This window comes from Eimeria mitis, genomic scaffold, assembly GCF_000499745.2.
Source record: "Eimeria mitis Houghton genomic scaffold, Emh_scaff5915, whole genome shotgun sequence".
In the NCBI taxonomy this organism is placed as follows: Eukaryota; Apicomplexa; class Conoidasida; order Eucoccidiorida; family Eimeriidae; genus Eimeria; species Eimeria mitis.
In genome coordinates, this window is record NW_013574149.1 from 1 (window position 1) to 1,231 (window position 1,231).

General features: G+C 63.1%; 1 protein-coding gene across 1 annotated transcript in view; it reads left to right on the plus strand.

Annotated features, from left to right (window-relative positions):
- Window positions 1-96: 96 nt before the first annotated feature.
- EMH_0084830 (uncharacterized protein) overlaps window positions 97-1,231 on the plus strand; it is a gene marked incomplete at both ends in the record, with an annotated part of 1,794 nt that continues 659 nt past the window's right edge. The window contains one exon of the mRNA XM_013500828.1: window positions 97-1,229. Within this exon, the coding sequence (XP_013356282.1) occupies window positions 97-1,229 (1,133 nt within the window). The remainder of the gene's footprint in view (window positions 1,230-1,231) is intronic.

The following is a 1,231-nucleotide window of genomic DNA, read 5'->3' on the forward strand; positions in this document are numbered from 1 at the left end:
CCCCGGGGGGCCCCCCCCGGGGCCTTCTGGTCCTCTAGGGGGCCCCCGGGGGGGCCCCCAGGGGGGCCCCCAGGGGGGCCCCCCAAGCAGCAGGTGATGCAGCACGGAGACGCAGTAAAGCAGCAGGGGGCCCTTTGTGTCTGCAGCAGTGGAGAGAATGCATGCGCTGCAGCAGGCAGCAGCAGCAGCAGCTGCAGCAGCTGCAGCAGCAACAACAACAGCAGCAGCAACAAGAGCAGCAGCAGCAGCAGCAGCAGCAGCAAAAGGGTTTCTGTATTTTCATCGTCGTTGTATCGACCTGCTGCTGTTCTCGGTCAGGGCCTGCTGCAGCGGCATAATCACCAGCAGCAGTTGCTGCTGCTGCAGCAGCAACTGCAGCAGCAGCTGCTGCAGCAGAAAGGACAAAGGGCCTTCTTTCTTACTTATCTGGGGGCCCCCAGCGCGTTGCTGCTGCGCTCCCTCAGCAGGGTACTAGCAGAGGGGCCCCTCATATCTAGGGCCCCCCATGCTGCAGCAGCACCTCCTTCCTCCCCCGATGGTTCTGCTGCTGCTGCTGCTGCTCCTGCTGCTGCTCCTGCTGCTGCTGGTGGTGCAGCAGGAGCAGGAGGAGCAGCAGCATCTGCTGCTGGATTGGCTGGTCCGGGAGCAGCAGCAGCAGCAGCAGCAGCAGCATCTGCTGCTGCTGCTGCTGCCTCAAGTGTATCCAGAGGGAGAGAGGAGACAGATGCAGCAGCTGCAGCAGCAGCAGCAGCAGCAGCTGCAACAGCAGCAGAGGGAGTGTGGGGCAGCTGTCTCCTCGATGGCGCCTCTTCTTCTTTGTCTCCTTCTCTAGAGAGGGGGGGGGCCCCCCACATAAATAAAGTAAATGCTGCTGCTGGCTGCAGCAGGCAGCAGCAGCAGCAGCAGCAGCAGCAGCAGCAGCAGCGGCTGCTGCAGCAGCAGCGGGAGCGGGGGGCCCCTGCTGTGTCGCTGGGCTGCATGCAAGAGTCTTTGCTGCACCTTGGCGGCAGCAGAACAAAACCCAGCAACAGCAGCAGCAACAGCAACAGCAGCAGCAGCAGCAGCAGCAGCAGGAGGATGGGGGCCCCCCCCTCATATCGCCTTGGCTATTCAGGGGGCCCCTCTCGTGCCTTTTCTGCTGCAGCATTTGCTTCTTCTTTGGATACCCAACAGCGCAATCGATATACCATGGGGGCCCCCTCATCTTTGGGGGCCCCCCTAGGGGGCCCCC